General features: G+C 52.1%; 1 protein-coding gene across 1 annotated transcript; it reads left to right on the top strand.

The window, feature by feature from the left end:
* Nucleotides 1-16,265: 16,265 nt before the first annotated feature.
* Nucleotides 16,266-17,198, top strand: LOC132334613 (olfactory receptor 14A16-like). Its single transcript, XM_059860716.1, has one exon. It carries the CDS (start codon nucleotides 16,266-16,268, stop codon nucleotides 17,196-17,198), a length of 933 nt encoding a protein of 310 aa, XP_059716699.1.
* The last annotated feature ends 3,819 nt before the right edge of the window (nucleotides 17,199-21,017 follow it).

A 21,017-nucleotide genomic window follows, 5' to 3' on the forward strand; every position in this document is an offset into this window, starting at 1 on the left:
AGGATGGAGCACGGCCACTGCGGGGTGTTTGCCTGGCCCCTCTTCTGTCCTGTCCGTAGGCATGTCCCCAGGGGATGGCATGGCATGGTATGGCATGGCATGGCATGGCATCGGGCCAAGCCAGCTGCAGGCACCAGTCCTGCAGCTCAGCTCTGCCACTCACCCTCCTGCGGTGGCTGGAACGGCACCACCTCTTCAGTCTCCTGTGCTGGGGCAGCTCCAGGGACTTCTTCCTCCTCCTCCTCTACCCAGGCTAGCTTGGGCACTCTCGGGGGTCTCTTCTCCATGTCTCTGACTGGATTTGTTGGTATTTTCAGGAGAGATGCCTTGGAAAATCTCCAAGTCACCCAGTCCTGCAGTCGTGCCTGGAAGGCACCTTCAAGAAAGAAGCCTCAGGAAGGCTAAAGAACTGCAAGTCCTGCACTCGGTCCCAAGGGCTCCTGCCACAAGGACAGGAGACTCCTGTCAAGGATTGTGGTCTGGCCTCGAGGGCACTGGCAGCAGGGATGGGAGATGCCTCCGGGGCACCAAATCCCACGCTCTGCCCTCAAGGGCACCTCCAGAAGAGAAGGCTCAGGGAGACCACGGGTCGGCAAGTCCTGTGGTCTGGTCTCGAGCTCAGCTGCAGCAATAACGCCTCGGAAAGGCTCCGGTTTGGACAGGAACGAGCGCGCTGTGTGGGGGCTCCTCACGGCACCGCTCTGTCCCGTCCTGTTCCGTTGTGTGCTCTGAGCACTGTGGTGTGCTCTTGTCACTGCCAGCTCCTATGTCACCACGTGTCACAAAGGGCCCTTGGACACCCGTTCTATGCCACAGTGCCCACGCTGCTCCGTGTCACAAAGGGCCCCTGCACACACTGCCCCTTGCCCTGGGGCCGCCCCCAGCCCACCCAAAGTGGCCCAGGTTGAAGGAATCTCTCACCCCAGATGTCTAAGACAGCCCAACAGGGTCTTTAGGAACAGCTCAAACCATCAGCAAACGCTGCCCTGCTCTGTGGGCTCAGGGCAGCAGAAGTAACCCCAAGGGCTCTGCTGGGAAGGGCACAGGGCCTTCCACAGAAGCTGGCTCGGCCTCCTTGGGACACATCCTGGCCAGTGGCCATCCTAAACCCACGGGTGTGACACGGACATGGAACGTGGGGGTCAGGGTATGAATGCTGCTTTGACCCTTGCGGCCTGGGGAGCGCTGACATCAGCAGGTGTGGCAGAGTCCCTGCCCAAGCAGACCTACCACCCTCCGAGCCCTGGCAGCGCTGGTGCCCATCTCCTGTCCCAGAGACCTGTGCCCCTGGGGGGCTTCTGTGCCAGAGGGAGCCAAAGCCCACAGGCACTGGGGACTGTGCTCCTTCCTGCAGGAGCTGTTGGCAGGAGCACCTGGAGCAACTGCTGGCAACACTTGGTCTGGGTCAGAAGTTCTCACTCCATGCTGAAATGATTTTCTCATTGAAGTCATTTCCTTCAGCACAAAAACACCTTAGTGGCAAAGGCACAGAAGAATCTGGCATTTAAGAATCCTCACTTCAGGAAAGCTTTACTTCCCGTTGCTCAACTCAAGTAGTTCCAAAAATTTGCAGCTTCCCAACTTCATTGGGATGGCCTGAGAAGGTGAAGAGTTGGAATTCTGCTTTCTGTCTCAAAGCAGCAACTCATTTGCCTTAACATCATCCACTGAGAGTCACTTAAAATAACACTGTACAGAGGTAAAAAAACAGCCATTCTTTGGTTTGCAAATGGTTTTCTGTGAAGAGATGATATTATCCTAATTCTCTTAAAGAATAAAAGCTCTCAAGAAATTAAAGTCCACTCAGTGTTACAAAAGTAGCCCAAACAAATGAGTAGATGGCAAAAGGGCTAATCCTCCCCCTGGTACAGATATCTAAGTGGCCAGTAAAGAACAGCTCTCCCCTTTTGTTCCCTGCAGGAGAATCAGGACCATGAACAAGAATAGTCACAGATATTCTTTCTGTCCTCAGTAACCAAAGTCGTGCCAAACCACAGATGCTGCCTTCAAACTGACTCAGATTCCAGCCTAGACCTCTCACCTTGCAGATAACTCCTTCCCGACACCCCACCAACACCAACACCCCCAAACTCCAACACAGAAGCCCTCAACACCCTAGCAGGACCCCCAGCTGTCCCTGTCCCTCTGCAGAGCTTTCCCACCCTCCAGCAGACCCCCTGGTTCCCTGCACATGCCAGGGGATGGCACTCAGAAAGATCTGCCCCAATACCTTCTTCTGTGGCAAGCTCAGGCTGCCAGGCCTATGGTTCCTGGATCACCCTTCCCACCTCACTGGGAGCTCCCTGGGAAGCACTTTCCTTGAGAAGCAAGCCCCTTTCCTCCAAAGGCATTTCCCCAAATGTGTAGCTTTCCTGGGGAACACCAATACGCTCTTAAGAAAAGCTGGCAAGGCTGAATGACTTCAGGTCCTTTCAGGACAGGCACTCCAGCTCTAGCTCGTATTCCCCCAAGTCTGTTTCCAGGTGGAGGTTCAGAGGTGCAGCCCCAGGCCCTCTACAAACACAAGCTGCCCACTGCCTCTTCACCTGCCTCAACTACTGCCTGCGGTCACAGCAGCAAAACCAGGCTGTTCCTAGCCAGAGCCCAGAGCCCTGTTCCTGCAGGATGCTCTTGCCAGCACCTTCCAGGACTCTCGGCTGTGCATGCAGAGCTTTTCATGCTGGCTCCCAACAGGCTTTGGAAGGCAGAGCACAACCTGGCTGGCTCTGCCACCAGCACACTCCAAACACAGGCAGAGGAAGAAGCAGCAGGGGCTGTTTTGCAGCCATGCCCAAGAGAAACTGGAAGGGTGCCCTCCCTCTGGTCTCACTTGGTTGGCTTTCTGACTGGGTCTGAGCCTGGGGCTGCCATTCCTCGGTTGTGGGGACCAGAACCACACCTGGGATCCCAGCACTGCCTGACAGCGCTCTGGGCACTGGCATGGTCGCGCCTCCGAGTCTCAGGCACCGTGCTGCGGCTTCATTTGCCCTTAGGCACACCCAAAGCTCTCTGTTAAGCCCAGATGGTCTCTGGTTCTGCCCTCTTCCTGATCCTGTGCAGGGATGGAGCACTGCTGTGCTTTCAGGAAGCTGTTCTTGAAACCTTCCAGCATTCCAAGCTCCTTTGCCCTCCATGGATGCTTGCCATGGAATCCCTCACCGGTGGGTTCAGAGCATCCTCAGGTTTGCTCTTCCAAAGTCCAGGGGCTCCAGGGTGCTCAGCAAGATCTGTAACTCCACAGCGTTGTGGAACTGGACTTTTAGCACAGGGACCTTTCCAGCCTGATCTGCCCTCGTTCCTCTGTGTCTGTGCACAAAACACGGTGTGGAAGAGAATGGCAGGAGGGGCCTGTGTGTCCCAGGGCTCTGGATTTGCATCGTTCCAGCTCCACAGAGATGCAGGTAAAGCAAAGAAGCCAAACTGTTTATTAATGGAAGGCAAAGCAAAGGGATGAGCTGGGAGGGAAGAAAGGGGATGGGCAGGTTCTGAGGGCTGTCAACAGCAAGAGAGAAGGCAGGAGCTATGGGAGCTTCCCACAGGCTCAGCTGTGCCAGTCATCAGCTGTGCCTGGAGCTCCAGCTGATCTCCTCAGGTCTCCAGGTGGTCTCACCTTCCAAGAGATCTGGAGGTCTTAAAGAGATACTGGTTCTTCTGAGCCAGCAGATGAAAGTAGTTCAGCTCTTCCCTCAAACATCACCTGAACAAATATGCTTATGCAGGAGGGGCTGTTGTATTCACTCAGGCCTTGAAGGGCTGAAAGAGACAGGAACAGAGCCACAGTCAGAACCTGGATGTGCAGGAATCCAAGGAGACCTTTCTGCCAGAGCCATCCCACCCAGCTCTTGCCATGGCCACAAGAGAGGAGGGGCCAAGGGGATCAGCTGCAAGGTGCTGGCCATGAATCCCCCTGCCCACATCCCTGAAATCTCTGTGTGCTCTGCCCACAGCACCCCTCGTCCACACAAGGAGCAAAGCCCACCACAGCCAGGGCAGGGATTGCAGCTCCCTGCCCAGGGATTGCAGCTCACCCAGCCAGCCCCTGCTGACAGCCCACTGCCCTCAGTCACCCTCACAGAGGGCCTGGAGCTTTTCCTTCTGCCCCATCAGGAGCAGCCTGGCCACGCCTGGGAACACAGGGTAATCATAGCTAAGGCTGCTGTGGCTATTATCCAGTTTGATTTATGGCTTAATAAGGTGAAGAATTAATGGATTTTTAACTTCCTCTGGAAGGCAGGCACATGGATTCAGAGCTATGAGACACTAAGTGTATGTTTTGGGGGTTACTTTAATAATGGTACTTACTGTGAGGAAATGACACTGGGGGAAATTTTCTCCCAGCCATTCACCCAGCTCTTTGGGTCTGCCCCACCAGTTTTCAAAGGGTTCAGATCCACTCTAAATGCTAAAGATACCATACAGTGGTTGGTGTTGCTGATAGGCCTCTTCTATTTAGCATTCAGAGATAAAAGAAGATTAACCTGGATAACCACGCTGACACCTACCCCAGAGACAAGGGATGCTGCTGCCCCAGAGCCTGACCCTGCCCCAGAGCCCATCTCAGAAATGAACCACCCAGGTTGGGTGGGGATTCTAGTGAAAGAGATGGGCCAGATGCTGAAGGAGTACATTTCCACAGCTGGTGAAAAACCCTTCCCCTGCCTCAAAGAGGGAGAGTCTGATAGTGCAGCAGTGGAACCCACAGATGTTACAACTGTCCAGGTTCCAGCTGAACTGCAAAGGCAATCACAGCCAGCAGCAGTTGCCCCAGTGGAAACAAGGAGGTCTGAGATGAAGCCAGAGCACCCAGATGAAGATAAGAAAGGAGGACCCTCACAACCCGCAGGACAGACAACAGTGGAGATCATCACTGAATCCCTGATGTACGAAAATCTCTGTAATCTGCACAAAGACTATGTACAGCGGGGATATGAGGCTTGTACAATCTGGTTACTCTGGGTCTGGGACCTTATGGGTCCAGCTGTGCAACTGGATGGCGGTGAGGCAAGGAAATTGGGACCCCCTACCCAGGACTCAGGTATGAATCAGATTTTTGTAAGGGAGTTAGGCTCCCTTTCCCTCTGGGAGTAGATTTCATGAGTGCCAGAGGGAGGTTTGTCCACAGGGAGAGAATGCAGGATCACCGCCATAGAATGTGCTGGAAGACCCTCTGACGGGGGAGGAAGGGATCCAACAGCTGAGAGAAGTGGCAGTATTGGAGGTACTCTTTGGGAGGGATGGACAGCATGATAATGACCCCAACAGGGTTAGGTGCCCAGGGCAAATATGTTAGAGTCTTGCAAATCTGGGGCCATCTCAATACATCACCTTCATTGCAACAATTAATGCCGATACCAGCCGAGAGACAGTGGGCTCTGTTGCCAACAAGCTTAGAAATTATGCAAGTATGATCAATGGCCCGATGCAGGCTCATGTCTCTGCTGTGCTCCAAGAACTCAGAGAGGAGATGAAGGAGGAGGTGAGGAGGAACAGTTCCCACATTGCAGCAGTGTGAGTCACAGGCCCCAAAGTCAGAGCCCAACATTCCCCAGCTAGAGAGAGAGGGTACACCCCACGGGCTGACCTGTGGTTCTTTCTGCAGGACGATGGGGCAGAGACATGGGAAGGTGGAATGAGAAACCCACTTCTGTCCTGGCAGCACGAGTGTGTCAACTCAAGGAGGGAAACACTAATCAAGGGAACTCCAGTAGAGTGAAGGTAGCCTCAACCTCCCGTGACCGAGCTGCTGAGTATGATCTGTCTGATCCCCTTGAAGGAACCTCTGCCATGTATGCCCAGGAAAGAAATAATACCCAGGGTTAGAGGGGCCCTGCCTCTAGCCAGGGAGAGGCACGGGAGAAGTGGATCTTCTGATGGTGTGGATCCAATGGCCTGGCACATCAGAACCGCAAAAATACGATGCCTTAGTTCATACTGGTGTGCAGTGTACCCTGATACCATTGGAACACGTGGGGGCAGAACCTGTTTCCATTGCCGGGATGGCAGGGGGATCACAGCAATTGACCCTGTTGGAAGCCGAGGTGAGCCTGACTGGGAAAGAGTGAAAGAAACATCCCATTGTGACTGGCCCAGTGGCCCTGTGTGTTCTGGGCAGAGACTTTCTCTGGAATGGGTATTACAAAGACCTAAAGGGACTCAGATGGGATTTTGGAATAGCTGCTGTAGAGGCAGAGAACATTAAGCAGTTAAACACCTTGCCTGGACTATCAGAAAACCCATCTGCAGAAGAAATCCTGAAGGTGGAAGAGCAATGAGTGCCAATCGCCACCTCGACGGTGCACCGCCGGCAGTATCGGACAAATCGAGCTGCTGTGATCCCCATCCACAAAATGATCCGTGAGCTGGAGAGCCAAGGGGTGGTCAGCAAAACCCACTCACCCTTTAACAGCCCCATCAGGCCTGTGCACAAGTCTGACAGAGAATGGAAATTGACTGTGGACTACCAGGTCTTAAATGAAGTGACTCCACTGCTGAGTGCTGCTGTGCCAGACGTGCTGGAACTCCAGTACGAGCTGGAGTCCAAGGCAGCAAAGTGGTACGCCACTGTTGATATTGCCAGTGTGTTTTTCTCGATTCCTCTGGCAGCAGAATGCAGGGCTCAGTTTGCTTTCACCTGGAGGGGCGTGCAGTACACCTGGAACCGACTGCCCCAGGGGTGGGAGCACAGCCCCGCCATCTGCCATGGACTGATCCAGACTGCACTGGAAAAGGGTGAGGCTCCAGAACACCTGCAGTATATCAATGACATCATTGTGTGGGGGAACATGGCAATGGAAGTATTTGAGAAAGCAGAGAGGATCATCCAGATTCTGCTAGAAGCCAGTTTCACCATCAAGAAGAGCAAAGTCAAAGAACCTGCCCAAGAGATCCAGTTCCTGGGAGTAAAGTGGCAAGACGGACGGCATCAGATTCCCACTGAGGTAATCAACAAGATCACCGCAATGTCTCCACCAACTAGCAAGAAGGAAACACAAGCTTTCCTCAGTGCCATAGGTTTTTGGAGAATGCATACTCCTGAGTACAGCCAGATTGTGCAGATCGTGAGCCCTCTTTTCCTGGTCACCCGCAAGAAGAACGAGTTCCACTGGGGCCCTGAATAGCAACAAGCTTTTGTTCAGATCAAGCAGGAGATCGCTCATGCAGTTGCCCTTGGCCCAGTCAGGACGGGACCAGAGGTGAAGCACGTGCTCTACTCTGCAGCCAGGAACAATGGCTTGTCCTGGAGCCTTTGGCAGAAGGTGCCTGGGGAGACTCAAGGCTGACCACTGGGATTCTGGAGTTGAAGCTTCAGAGGGTCCGAAGCCAACTACACTCCCACAGAGAAGGAAATCTTGGCTGCCTATGAAGGAGTTCAAGCTGCCTCAGAGGTGATTGGCAGGGAAGCACAACTCCTCCAGGCACCCCGACTACCGGTGCTGGGGTGGATGTTTAAGAGAAAGGGTCCCACCACCCACCACGCCACTGATGCTACATGGAGTAAATGGATTGCTCTGATCACACAGCGCACCCATATTGGAAACCTGAATCGCCCTGGGATTTTGGAGATAATTACAAAGTGGCCGGAAGGTGAAAACTTTGATCTCACTGATTAAGAGGAACAAGAGCAAGTGACACATGCTGAAGAAGCTCCACCATACAACCATCTGCCAGCAGAGGAAACACGCTATGCTCTTTTCACGGACGGTTCCTGTAGCATTGTAGGGATGAACCGTAAGTGGAAAGCAGCTGTATGGAGCCCCACATGACAGGTCGTGGATCGAGCCTACTCACTGAAATCAAGACTTTTCAGCTCGCCCTGGGCATTGCTAAGAGAGAGAAGTGGCTAAAGCTCTACCTTTATACTGACTTGTGGATGGTAGCCAATGCTCTGTGGGGATGGCTGGAAAGGTGAAAAAGGCCAACTGGCAGCGTAGGGGAAAACCAATCTGGGCTGCTGATGAGTGGAAAGACATTGCAACTCCGTTGGAGAAGCTACCTGTGAAAGTCCGCCATGTAGATGCCCATGTCCCCAAGAGTCAGGCTAATGAGCAACATTGAAACAATGAACAGGTAAATCAGGCAGCAAAAAAAGAGGTGTCCAAGATAGACCAAGATTGGCAACACAAGGGGGAGCTGTTCCTAGCTCGATGGGCCCACGATGCCTCAGGTCATCAGGGTAGAGATGCCACGAAGGCACGAGACTGAGGGGTGGATCTAACCATGGACAGTATTTCTCAGGTTATTCATGACTGTGAGACGTGTGCTGACATCAAACAGGCCCAGCGGGTGAAGCCCCTGTGGTATGGTGGGCAGTGGTCCAAGTACAAGTATGGGGAGGCCTGGCAGATTGACTACATCCCACTGCCCCAGACATGCCAAGGCAAGTGCTACATGCTGACCATGGTGGAAGCCACCACTGGGTGGTTGGAAACCTGCCCTGTGCCTCATGCCACTGCCTGTAACACGATCCGGGGCCTTGAAAAGCAAGTCCTGTGGAGACATGGAACCCCTGAGAAAACTGAGTCACACAATGGGACCCATTTCAACAACAGCCTTATCAACCCCTGGGCCAAAAAACATGGTATTAAATGGATATATCACATCCCCTATCATGCACCAGCTGCCGGGAAAGTTGAACGGTGCAATGGACTGCTTAGGACTACCCTGAAGGCACCTGGGGGGGGAACATTTAGAACTCGGGAAATGAACTTAGCAAAAGTCGCCTGGATGGTCAACACCTGAGGGTCCATCAATCGAGCTGGTCCTGCCCAGTCTGAACCCTTGCACACAGTGGATGGAGATAAAGTCCCTGTTGTACACATGAAAGGTATTTTAGGAAAGACTGTTTGGATTAATCCCACCTCAGGCAAAGACAAACCCATCTGTGGAATTGTTTTTGCTCGAGGACCTGGTTACACTTGGTGGGTAATGCAGAAAGATGGAGAAAGCCGCTGTGTACCACAGGGAAACCTAGTCTTAAATGAGCACAGTGTGTAAGGTTTATTGTGATGCAGATGGAAATAGAATAAGGGATGGATAATGTCCTAGATTGCAAGGCAATGTGTGTGTTCTATTTGCCATCTGTTAGAGGTGTGGCAGTTATCTTCTGTGAATTGGGCAGTTTTTCTTTATCTCTTCCACAAACCAATCCTCCCTCTGGGAGACATCTGCTGTTAATGGGCTAATGAATGTCACTGCATGACTGATAACAGTTACATCATCCCATTGTGAGATGCTCCGCCCAGAGGGAGGGGCCAAGCATTCCTACCTGGATAGAATCTGAGATTTTGGGACAACCGAATAGCCTTTCCACTGGATTCCCAGAGGAGGAGCAGCCTTTTCCACTGGATTCCCAGAGGAAGACCAGGCCCATCTATACCACCACTGGATCTTCAGAGGAAGACTACACCCTTCTACAGGATCACTGCTCCAACAGAACCACACCTGTCTGCAGGAAGACTGCAGGAGGACTGCAGCCACCATTTCAATTGCACTGCTACCAACACCCTGACCCACAGGGTGTCAGGTCATATTCTGACTCTGTCAGTGCTGTTTTGTATTACTGCATCGTTTCTTTTATTTTCTTCCCTAATTTTTATTTTCTTCCCTTATTCCTGCTCCCATATCTGTGCCTGAGAGCCCCCTCAATTTCAAAATTATAACAATTCGGAGGGAGGGGATTTACACTTTCCATTTCAGGGGCGGCTCCTGCCTTCATTAGCAGACACCTGTCTTTTCCAACCAAGACAAGGGAAAAGGTTCAAAGCCTCAGTTATAATGCCAATAAAGTTTGAAGGAACAAATAAAATAGGAATTGGGGATGTTCTGTTAGTTCCAAATGCAGGGTGAAATTTATTAGGATGGAGTGCTCCCAGAGAAAGGGAAGATGGTAGTTAAGCTTCTCCAGTTAAGGGAAGGAAATGAGGAGAAAATTCATGAGATGATGTGGGCAAAACTAAAAAATGGACGTAAATTAAACATCAAACCTATAGTAATAAAAATAGTTAATGAAAACCATCCAGTTTGGGTATGGCAACATCCACTCTCCCTGGAGGGGAGACAAGGACTACGGCTGGTGATCCAGGACCTACTTGAGGACAGGCCCTTAAAGCCATGTATGTCCCCCCATAATACACCCATATTACCAGGAAAGAAGTCAGAAGGGACTTACAGGCTTGTCCAAGAGTTGAGAGAAGTGAACAAAAGAACAGTGAATCGGTACCCAGTGGTGCCTAATCCCTATAGACTACTGAGTAACATCCCAGTGGTTCAGTGTGATAGACCTAAAAGATGCTTTTTGGGTGTGCTCTCTGGCAGAGGAAAGTGGGTTATATTTGCCTTTGAATGGGAGAACCCTGATTCTGGGGGAAGCAACAGCTTCAGTGAACTGGGTTTCCCCAAGGGTTTTCCAAATCCCCAAACCTGTTTGGTCAAACCCTAGGAGGAGAAGTACTAAAAACACTTCTCCATTAAACCTGGGATAAAGCTCATCCAATATGTAAATTATTTGCTTCTCTCAGGACTGGAAGAAAAAGAAGTTTGGGAATCCACCATAGTGTTGTTAAATTTTCTGGGGAACTAAGTTTTTGGATCTCAAAATGGATTCTACAATTTGTAAAAATGGAAGTAAAGTACCTAGGACATGTGATTTGTCAAGGGAGCTGGCAGCTGACCCTGAGAGAATTATGGGGATAGTCTCACTCCCAGGGCCAAAAACTAAGAGGGAAGTCAGCAGGTTTTAGGCTTGTGGGGATATTGTAGGCTATCGATTGAAGGATACATGCAGGCCATCCAGATCTTGTATGAAAAGTTGGTTGAAGAAGAGATTAGGTGGGAAAAAGATGATGAACAAAAGTTTGAAGCTTTAAAGCAAAAATTAGTCAGTGTACCGGCACTGAGTCTTCCTGCCTTAGACAAACCCTTCTATCTGCTTGTGGATATAGAAAAAGGGGAAATGAGATTGACTCTCAAGCAGAGACTGAAAGAAAACCAGAAAAACACCAAGATGCCCAAAAAGTAGAGTCAAGCTTCCACCAACCAACTCGAGAACTGTCTTCCTGTTTTAATGGGTGAGAATTACCAGCATCTGTTGAGGAGAAGTACACAAGGGACTGTAAAAGGTAATGGGACATCTTCATCAAGAAAATAAGATAAAGGGAGGAGAGCAAGACCGGGTTGGCCGCTTTGCTCACTACCAAGAAGGCTCCATAGCCCTGCTGCAGGCGGCAACCCCGTAGGCATGGTAAGGTAGGGACAAAAGGCCAGACCAGACCTCTGTCATTCCTCTCCTCAGTTGTCTTTTAATTCAACAGGGACTGGAGGGCAGGACCGAGTTGGCCTCTGTACTCACCCCTAAGATACACTGACTATGGGTAGCAGCCACACAGGCATGGTAGATGGGAGTCAAAGCCATACTGGACCTCTGTGATGCCCTTTTGTCCATTCCAAATAAGTGTGTCCAAGGAAAACCTGAGATTTTTTCTCCTCTTCCCGCTGTCCTTGCCCACATCAACAGATGCTGGTATGACTCATTCAAGAGAGAGAGGAAATTTTTTACTTAACTGTTTGAGCCAAATGACTAATAGAAAAAGAAAAGGGGGGTTTGTTATAGATGAGTAATGCTATGGTTGACTCTCACAATCAAGGGGTGAATATTAAATATATGTTAAGAGAAGTTTTGTGGATGTATAATTATCTTTCCCCTCCCCCTTGCCTTGTTATCATGGGATGGCCTCAGTAGTTGGGGCATTTGGGAGGGTCAGCTTGTTACTATGGCAGCACCTGACCTCCAATCAAGGTGTAATAAAGTGATCTGCACCACTGGACAGGAGTCGATTGACAAAGCTTTGGGAGGGGCTGGAAGTATAAAAGACAGAACATCCATTTAGTAAATAAGGACACGGTGACTGAATCCTTTGCTCCCAGTGCTGTGTCCTTCTCTTTATTCAGTCTTCTGTTGTGTTTTGATAAGATCTTAATAATTTAAATTTTTGAAAGTGATAATGGTTTCTCACATGAAGTTGGGGAATGTGAGGGAAGGTTGTCCACGCTGAGTCAGCTCTCAAGGTACAACTTCTCTGGCCGACCTCCTTGGGAGGGGTCCAACATCAATATCAAACACAGAGTGCTGCAATCACCTCTTCCCTAAAGAGAACAGTAATAAAATACATTCTTTAAAATAGAATTAAATATTTCTTAGAAGCTCATTGAAATAGGAATCCATAACTGTAAAAGGAAAACTTCCTGCTGACATGAACTAGACCAGAGGGAAATCAAGGCAGAGCCATGGTTTGTCAGGACTTGCTTGATCCTAATGAGCTTCACTGTGCATTTGGAGCTGAGCCCTGCAACCTCAGGGCCTGAGAGGAGATTGCACAAACCTTTCCAGGAGCCAAAGGCAGAAGAAAACCCCAAAGCATCTCAAGGCATGAATGGGTCCCACTGAGGTCCATCCCAAAAGTGGCTCCTCATGGACTCCTTGGAGGAGAAAATTGGAGGCCAGGATGACACAAAAACTTCTCAGAGATTCAGTGTGGGAAGGAAATTCCAAAGTACCTTAAACACCTTGAGTGTCTCAAAGTATTAATGAGCCCCACTGAGTGTCAGTACAAAGCTCTCAAGGGACTCCTTAAAGCAGATAATTGGGGCCATGATTGCACAAACCTCTCCCAGAGTCTGTATCCAAAGGGAAACACCAAGTACCTTAAAAGAACTGAAGTACCTTGAAGCATTAATGAGCCCCACTGAGTGTTGTTACTGACAAAGACTCTCCAGGGACTAATTACAGCAGATAATTGGAGGCCATGATTGCTCACACCTCTCAGAGACTCCCAGGCAAAAGCCAAACCCAAAGTCCTTTGAAAACCCTGCAGTCCCTGGGAGCATTCAGGAGCCTTCAGGGCCATTGCTGAGCAAGGCTCCCCAGGGACTCCTTCCAGCAGATCCTTGAGGCTACTGGGATGTGGGCTAGGGGGGGATGCTGAGGGCAGGACAAGGGGCTGACAGTGCCCAGCCTGGCTGGGGCTGTGCCAGGAGGCCTGAGTGCCTCAGGACAAGGTGTCTCCTCCCAGCCCTTGGTGGCACAGACCCTGCTGTGCCCCAGGGCACCAAGATTGGCTTCTCTTTGTCCCCAGCTGTCATCAGTGCCTCCAGTTCTCTGCTCTGCCTGGGGCCTGGGGACACTTTCTCTGTTGTGTCCCTCAGTGGGACCCATTAAAAGTGAAAGAAACATTGGAGTTGGATTCTGACTTGGAGTTCTGGAGAGGTTTCTTCAGCTCCCTCTAAAGGACTGATGTTCAGGTCCTCAGCATAAAGCCCCAGAGGGTCATTAAAGTCCTTGTGCTGTGTCTGTGCTGCTGAGCTGGGCTGGGCTCCTGGCACAGAGGCAGCTCCTGGTAACCAAGAAGAGCTTCAAAAGCACATTTCTCTTGATGAGCAGCTTTTCTCCCAGCCCAGCAGAGCTGGGGCACTGCCTGCAGCCACCCCGGGCACAGCACAGAGGCACAGAGAGCTTCAATCAGTCAGGGCTGGGAAGGTGCTGAGAAGTGCCTGGGGCACAATCACTGCCAGCCCTTGGCACAGGAACCTCTGGCTGCAGGACAATGCAGCTGCAGCTCCTGGAGCCATCTCCTAAAGCTGGAACATCCCAATGCCTGCAGACTCTGTGAGTACATTCTCTGATTCTCTCTTGTGCAGAGCAGCCAGGGGTGCCCAGGGCTGTCCTGCAGAGCAGGGTCCTGCAGCCCAGGGCGCTGTGCTGGGGCAGGGACTCTGCTGCCTGCCAGGGACAGCTCTCAGCCAGCCCGGGAGCTGCCCCCAGCGCTGGGGAGAAGCTCTGGGGGGAAGGAGCCACCCTGAGCAGGGCAGGTGCTGCTGCTGAGAGGGGCTGGGTGGGACAGGGCTGCTCCCAGCTCCAGACCAGCCTGGGCACAGCTCTGGAGGGCACTTCTCAAAGAAGGTAAGCCTGGGATTGCTGTAAGGATCAGGAGGTTTCCTGAGAGTGTTTTCAATTTCCTTCTTGGAGAAGGATGGGAATGTTGGGGTGGTGCCAAAACATTTTTGCTTTTTCTATATTTTTCATATATTCATGCCTCTGTAAAATACAATTATATAGTCGTAAATCTATAATCATTATTTTTTTCTATTAAACTCTTTTTTTTACTCTTATTAAGCTGCTATTATATACTTCTATAACTAGAATCCTTAATTAACTCTGGTACATTTCCTAACCTTTCTCTTAGATTTTAGAACAACGGGCTGACTGTATAAATACATTCCTGAAATACTGTCTTATTATCTGTGTTATTATCAAATAGCCTTATTATTAGGAAGAGAGCCTACAAGAAAATTTTGTTTTTTGACCAGAATGTGAGCAGTCACAACAAAAAGTAGAGGCAAAGAAGCCCTTGGACCTACTCCAATGAGTTGAGCCAGGGGTGTGTAACTGGGGCAACTGAATCTCCTATTGGATGTTCCTGTTAAATATCCTGATTTATCAACCCTAATAAATTGGTAAAACCAGGCCCCAGGTGTGCCCCATCCCCACTGGGACACCTGGAAGCTTCCAATAAATGTCTGGTTTTTACTTTATTGTTCTAACACGGTTGCAAGGGGTTTTTTCTCTTTTGATTATAGACCACAAGGGGATGAGAGAAGAAGAACAGGAATTGTAATCCCAGAATCACAGAACATTCTGAGTTAAAAGGGACAGAGATGATCATCCAAGGAATGTTTGAACATTTACAGAGACTCCAGAACTGTAACTTTGGGTGGTCAGTCTCTCTGCTGGGAGCCTCCCAAAGGTCCCTCAGCCACTCCTCAGCCCTGGACAGCAGCAGCATCACCTCTGCAGGGCCCAGCAGGGCTCTCCTGAGCTGCCCTTGCCCACCTGCACACAGAGCCTGCCCCAGCCAGGGCCCTGCACACAGGCAGGTTTCTCTAGGGCCAGGGCACACAGGGTGGGATGGGCTCTGTGAGCGCTGGCAGGGACAAGGCTCCTCTCAGGAGGGAATGTCCAGGCCCATGGAGATGCTCAGGGAGGGAGAGGGGGCTGAGGAGAGCAGTGCTGGGGGCAGGAGGGCACTGTTGGTGTGTGGGAGGTGCCGGGCACAGCTGGGCACGGGAACACTGTCCTGAGTGCCCGGCTGTCTCTGCCCTGCCCTCTCAGGCACAGCACCACAACACCTTCCCTTGTTTCTGCACTGCCCTGATATTGTCACTGTTATCTGCTGCTCTCAGGGAGGCTCTGGAATTTGCAGCAGCTGGGTCAGGCACTGCCCCTGGCATTCCTGCCAGGCAGGGGGATCCATGGGAATGGGGTGTCCAAGCTTCCCTGGCACCTGTGGGGCTGAGGGCAAAGCAGTCCATGGGAAAGGGGAATGAGCTGAGCCCACTCCCTGAGATCCCATCATGGGCACAGCCAGGGATCTCCTTGCTGTTCCCTTCCATGCTCTGAGCTGCCCTCCTGGGTGCAAATCTGTGCCAGAGCCTCTGGGACTTCCCTGAATGTCCCACAGGGAAGGGCAGAGCTGCCACAGCTGAGGAAATGCTGCTGGGTTTGCCAAGGGAGCCATGAGTGTCCTTGGCACAAGGGGGTGCTGAGATCTTGCCCAGAGACCTTGAGAGAGAGTGAGATATTCAGGGATCCCTCTGCTCTGGGCAGGGTCTGGTTTATCCCAGGATGACCGCAGAGTGTGATTGTGCTCTGACTGCAGGCAAAGGTGCAAAGCCAGGGCAGCTGGGAACAAGCCCATCCAGCCCCTCACCTTCCCTGAGCCACAGGGAATTCTTTGGCTCTCACATCTCTCAGTGGCAAACTTGGAGTACAGCAGAAATGCTGGGGATTTCTGACCTCAAAAAGCCCCAGGAAAGAGATATTGGTAGGAAAACAATTCCTAAAACCAACTCCTCCCTTTAGAAATGGGAGTGCAGATGCCACCAAGCCTGTCTGCATTAGGAGTGATTCCCCTGACAAATCCTGAATACCAGCCTTGTCCCTTTTCCACATGGCCACAAACCCAGGGCAGTGGGGCAGGGATGGCTCCTCAAGAGCCCCCACACACATACCTGGCTGCTCCTGGCACACTCAGCCAGAACAACTGGAGCTCAGGCAGGGACCTGGGTGAAGGTTTTCCCAGAGCAGGAACAAGGATGGGTGAGTCCCAGCAGGACAGTCTGCAGGGAATGGCCCAGGTTTGGCTCAAAGCAGCCTCTCCTGACTTGTCACTGTCCTTTCTCCATGATCAGGACCCCAAGTGCAGCCACAGCAAATGTCCAACAGCAGCTCCATCAGGCACTTCCTCCTGCTGGCACTGGCAGACACGCGGCAGCTGCAGCTCCTGCACTTCTGCCTCTTGCTGGGCATCTCCCTGGCTGCCCTCCTGGGCAACGGCCTCATCATCAGCGCCGTAGCCTGCGGCCACCACCTGCACACGCCCATGTTCTTCTTCCTGCTCAACCTGGCCCTCACTGACCTGGGCTCCATCTGCACCACTGTCCCCAAAGCCATGCACAATTCCCTCCGGGACACCAGGAACATCTCCTACACAGGATGTGCTGCACAGCTCTTTTTCTTTATGTTCTTCATCTCAGCAGAGTTTTCCCTCCTGACCATCATGTGCTACGACCGCTACGTGTCCATCTGCAAACCCCTGCACCACGGGACCCTCCTGGGCAGCAGAGCTTGTGCCCACATGGCAGCAGCTGCCTGGGCCAGTGCCTTTCTCTATTCACTGATGCACACAGCCAATACATTTTCCCTGCCCCTGTGCCATGGCAATGCCCTGGGCCAGTTCTTCTGTGAAGTGCCTGCAATCCTCAAGCTCTCCTGCTCCCAATCCAGCCTCAGGGAACTTGGGCTCATTGCAGTCAGTGCCTGTTTAGGACTTGGCTGTTTTGCGTTCATTGTTTTCTCCTATGTGCAGATCTTCAGGGCTGTGCTGAGGATCCCCTCTGAGCAGGGACAGCACAAAGCCTTTTCCACCTGCCTCCCTCACCTGGCCGTGGTCTCTCTGTTCCTCAGCACTGGCACATTTACCTACCTGAAGCCCTCCTCCATGTCCTCTCCATCCCTGGATCTGGCCCTGTCAGTTCTGTACTCAGTGGTGCCTCCAGCCCTGAACCCCCTCATCTACAGCCTGAGGAACCAGGAGCTCAAGGCTGCAGTGTGGAAAATGATGACTGGATGGTTTCAGAAACATTAAACTGCTGGCCAATTTCTGCAAATCACTTGTAATAAAAGTAATCTTTCAAGCTTCTTGTAATTAGGTTGTGGTGGTATTTTTTCTTTGGTTTAGCTATTCATATGGTCCAAAAAAAAATGTTACTCTTTGTGCCATTTCTCATTTTGTGTTACTCCACCTTCCCTGTGGCCACAGACTGTGTCAATGAGGGGCTGTGCTCTCGGTGGCTTTAATGGAACTAAAGGATCTCCCAGCAAAGTTTTCTGCAGAGATGCCCTTTTGTTCCCTTCTCTGGAGCTGCAGCAGCAATGTCTGTGTGCAGAGCTGGGGGCAGATCAGTGCTGGCCCAGCAGCTGTGCCCAGCAGCAGCAGCACTTGGTGTTGCCAGTGCTGCTCCCGTGGCCCTGCCCCGCTGCCCTGGTGGCCCTGGTGTTGCTGTAGGGCCTGAGTGCTCTCGGGGCCGGGCACAGCCCTGGGGGTGGCAGTGCCAGGGCTGCAGCAGGGACAGGCCATGGGCACTGCTGGGGCAGCGCTGACGCCTCAGGCCAGGCCCTGGGGGCTCCAGGCTCCTTGCCCAGGCTCTCTCAAGAACACGGCCAGGCCAATGCTCAGCACAGAAAACCCCCGTGAGCAGCCCCAGGGTGGCCATGGGCAGGCTGGGGGCAAACAGCATGGCTGGTGCTCTGCAAGGGCCCTGGGGGAGATGGGAAGGAGCAGCAGAGCAGGGGCTGATCCATCCCCAGTGCGCTGGACAGCCCAGGGCAGCGTCCCAGAGCGTCCTCATGGAGCTGCCAACAACATCCCCCCTCTGCAGCCCTGGCCTCTCCCCCAGCTCACACAGGTGCCCCATCCTTGCAGGCACAGACATGGCAGCACTGGCTCAGGAGCCCCTGTTTGCATTGCACAGAGCAGGGGGAGCACCCCCATGCTGTTGGTGTGGGGACATGAACCTGAGGGAGCACAAATGCCATCAGCCCCTGGGGCCAGCAAGGCCTGGGGGACACCAGGGAAATGACTCAGCTTTGTCCTGGCTTCTGCACTCAGCCAGAAAGTTTGTTCCCATCAGCTGGGAGTTTCCTGTCCCACTGCAGACGCTGTTGCTCAGAGCCAGGGCTGCCTGGCAGCCACCCCCAAACTGCCCTGAGCATTTCCTTGGCTTCACCTTTGCTTTCCTTACTCTTCCTGCTACAAATTTCTTCTCATTGCCCACCCCTGTTCCCTCTCCTGCAAACAGCCCATCCCTGTTTGCCCTTCCCTCTCTGGCCCCACTTCCCATTACAGTTCCTGACTTGGCACCATGGGAACGTCCCTTGGGGAGCAGGATCATCCCACAAGTGCTGCAGGAATTGTCTGCAGGCTCCTGCAGTGCCTCCTGCTGCTCCCTTGCCAGAGGCACCACAGGCCAGGTGGGCACATCTGGGCTGCTGTGTCTGGCTCTGGGGCTCCCTGTTCTGGGCAATGAGGAGGAGCTGCAGAGGCTCTGCAGGACTGACAGGATGGGCTTTGGGGCTGGCAGGAGAAGCTGAGGGACCTGGGCTGCTGGAGCTTCTGAAGAGGAGGCCCAGGGCTCATCCTGCAACTGCTCCAAGGGTGATTTCAGAGAATCCCAGAATCAGCAAGGGTGGAAAAGGCCATGGAGATCATCAGGCCTAAGCTGTGCCCTGACACCACCTTGTCTCCTCTGAGCCTCCGCTTCTCCAGGATAAACAACCCCAGCTCCCTCAGCCACTCTGAACAGGACTTGTGCTCCAGACCCCTCCCCAGCCTTGTTGCCCTTCTCTGGACACGCTCTAGCCTCTCCATGTCCTTCCTAAATTGGGGGTCCAGAACTGGACACAACACTCGAGGTGCTGCCCAAGCTGTGCCCAGCACAGGGGAAGAATCACTGCCCTGCTCCTGCTGGCCACACCATTCCTGATCCAGGCCAGGAGCCTTGGCCTTCTTGGCCACCTGGACACACTGCTGCCTCATGTCCAGCCTGCTGCCCATCAGTCCCTGCAGGTCCCTTTTTGCCTGGCTGCTGTCCAGCCACTCTGTCCCCAGCCTGTCGAGCAGGAGGGAGGAAGGGAGGGAGGAAGGAAAAGAGGAAGGGGTCCAGATCCAGTCCTTCCTGAAATGTGCTGTTTGCTGGCACTGCCAGTTCCCAGATCTGGATATTTCCCTATTCTGGCACAGCCCAATTGCAGCAATGTGCTGGCACAGGAATGAGAATTCCTGGTACTTGTACATACTATATAAACCTTCTTGTAAACCTCCTTGTAGACATACTATATAAACCTTCTGTCAAACCTTAAAAATTCTCTACAAATTCATGTCCAGCATTACTGGGTCTGGCCCCACCCAGATCTGGTGTTTGCTGGCACCGCCAGTGCTCAGATCCAGCAGTTTCCCAGTGGCAGCACAGCCCAAGTCCAGCATGTTGCTGGCACAGAAAGCCAAAACCCGCCAATTTTCTGGTGTCAGCACCGGCACTGCCCAGATCTGCTGTTAGTTGGCACTGCCAGTACCCAGATCTGGCAATTTCCCAGTGCTGGAACAACCCAAATGCAGCAATTTTCTGGCAAAGAAAGCCAAAACCTGGCAGCTTCCTGGTGCAGCCACCAGCACCACCCACATCTGGTGTTGGCTGCCACTGCCTGTGCCCAGATCCGGACATTTCCTGGTTCCAGCACAGCCCAAGTGCAGCAAGTTTTTGGAAAAGAAAGATAAAACACAGCAATTTCCCGGTGCCAGGACTGCCACTGCCCAGATCTGGGGTTTCCCAGCACTGCCAGTGCCCAGATCCAGAGATTTCTGGGTGCCAGCACAGCCCAAGTGCAGCAATTTGCTGGCACAGAAAGCCAAAACCAAGCAAATACCTGGTACCTACAGCAACCCGATCTCATGTTTGCTGACACTGCTAGTGTCCCAATCAGGAATATTTCAGATGCCTGTCCAGTGTAATTCCAGCAGTTTGCTGGCACAGAAAGGGAACATTTGGCAATTTCCCAGTGGGGGCACAATCCCTGCCCAGATCTGGTGTGCGTTGGCACTGCCAGTGCCCAGATCTGGCAATTTCCCAGTGCCAGCACAACCCAAATGCAGCAATTTTCTGGCAAAGAAAGCAAAAACCTGGCACACTGGTGTGTGTTTGGGCTGGTTTAAAAGAAGAAGGAGGCCTCAGCTTAAGGCTGTGGGAAAACCCTGTTTAGTTAGGCTGAGCAGGAGCTCCTGCCCATATTCCTCTTGTACAGTTATGCAGACTGTTACTAGAAAGTTCTGAGTTCTCTTTGCTACCATTGGTTACTTTTTACTGCAAAAATTATAATATTCTTAATCGTTCCTTCCTCTTGGATCCTTCCCTCAGATCCCACCTTAACCCCTCCCCATAAATAAATGTATAAATATCCCTGCTAGACCTTGGACCCAGGCTTTTTTCTGCTTCGCTCTCTGAACTGTGCACGCCGTCCTGTTTGTTGTGTTTGCCTTCATTAAAGTTCTGTTTCCAGACACCCAGACGAAAGCAGTCTCTCTCTGTAAAGTGGCCAGAGCTGGTTCTCAGGGCAACCACTGGTCAAGGGTCTGGACTGGTGTTTGCTGGCACCACCAGTGCCCAGATCTGGAAATTTCCCTGTTCCAGCACCGCCCATGTCCAGCAATTTGCTGGTACAGAAATCCAAAACCCGGCAACTTCCTGCTCCTGGCTCTGGGACCTCCCACATCTTGTGTTTGCTGCACCAGTACCCAGATTTGGAAATTTCCCAATGCCAGCAGAGCCCAAATCCAGCAGATTTCTGCCACTGGCAACAACACGACCCAGATCTGGTGTTTGCTGGCAGCGCCAGTGCCCAGATCTGAAAA

This window comes from Haemorhous mexicanus, chromosome 16 (genome assembly GCF_027477595.1).
Source record: "Haemorhous mexicanus isolate bHaeMex1 chromosome 16, bHaeMex1.pri, whole genome shotgun sequence".
In the NCBI taxonomy this organism is placed as follows: Eukaryota; Metazoa; Chordata; class Aves; order Passeriformes; family Fringillidae; genus Haemorhous; species Haemorhous mexicanus.